At 38.8% G+C, this 1218-nt stretch overlaps 1 protein-coding gene across 1 annotated transcript; it reads left to right on the forward strand.

The window, feature by feature from the left end:
* The first annotated feature begins 328 nt into the window (after positions 1-328).
* LOC107466392 (uncharacterized) lies at positions 329-727 on the forward strand. The gene has a single exon (XM_016085367.1). It carries the CDS (start codon positions 329-331, stop codon positions 725-727), a length of 399 nt encoding a protein of 132 aa, XP_015940853.1.
* The last annotated feature ends 491 nt before the right edge of the window (positions 728-1218 follow it).

The raw sequence follows: 1218 nt of genomic DNA on the forward strand, positions 1-1218 counted from the left end.
TTATGGTATCAGCGCAGTTCTTTCTTGTAGAGCCTGAGGGACAGACTCCCTATGCTTCTAGGCATACTCTGGGTGTCTCTACATGCTAATTTAGGATATCTAACTAATATATATGTGGCATGAACGTTCATGAGAACACATTTGGGACTTTGAAGCACTAGACTTGCGATATTGAGACTGATCACCTTGATATCGGTTGTTTGGTGTGTATAGGAACCAGATTGCGACTTATGGACTCGGTCGGGGTCGAGGGAGAGACAGGACCAGTTGCAAGGAACCAGAGACAACTGAAAATAATCTTGAATTCTTCATGACTGCTCTGTAGAATATGGTTGCTGCTATGCAAGCTACGGCTGTGGCATTGGGGAATCAATCTGGAAATTGCGATAGTAATGACAGAGAAAATGGGCCAATGATTTTAGTAACCTTTCTAAAGATAAAACCGCCTATCTTTGGAGGGACAACGAACCCCACAGAGATAGATAACTGGTTTCAAGTGATGAAACGGGTATTACAAGCACAACAAGTTCCTGAAAATCAATGTGTTGAATTTGTAACTTACCAGTTAACGGGTGAAGCCCAGTTTTGGTGGCAGGGTATGCGACGGCTGCTGCAGCAAGACAATGTTGCAACACCTTGGGATACCTTTAAGTTGGAATTCTATAAAAAGTACTTCCCCAATTCGGTCAGGACAGCTAAGGAGCTTGAATTGTTGCAATTGAAGTAGGGTCAAATGTCTGTAGTTGAATATACAAACAAATTTGATGAATTATGTCGATTTTGTGCCTGACTGAGATATGTACCTAACTGGGTTGTCAACCAAGATATGATGGTGGCCTTAGCATCATCATACATTCGAGATAAGAAATCATTGATTATCGGCACTAGAAAAATTCCGATTATGGTTGAATTCATTGTGGTGTATTTTGGTCTATCGAACCTTAGTAAGTAAGCCCCCCAAAAAAATAGAAAAAAGAAGCAAAAAAAGAAAAAAATATCACAGCAATCTCTTTGATTATATGTTTTATAGAAAATAAACCAATAAAGATTTGTGCGATTACTCAATTTTATGTTTTGTTGGGACGAGTCTCAAGAAACCAAAAATACTAAAAGAGCACCAAATTTTTGATAGCTTTAAGGGAAAGACACGGGACCAATTGAAAAAGGATGTTACCATATGCTCCATAGAGAACGATAACGATAGAATTATTTTTTGGA

This window comes from Arachis duranensis, chromosome 9 (assembly GCF_000817695.3).
Source record: "Arachis duranensis cultivar V14167 chromosome 9, aradu.V14167.gnm2.J7QH, whole genome shotgun sequence".
Taxonomy (NCBI): domain Eukaryota; kingdom Viridiplantae; phylum Streptophyta; class Magnoliopsida; order Fabales; family Fabaceae; genus Arachis; species Arachis duranensis.

Coding starts and splice junctions, on each gene's coding strand:
- LOC107466392 (XM_016085367.1), top strand. CDS start 329: ATGGTTGCTGCTATGCAAGCTACGGCTGTGGCATTGGGGAATCAATCT.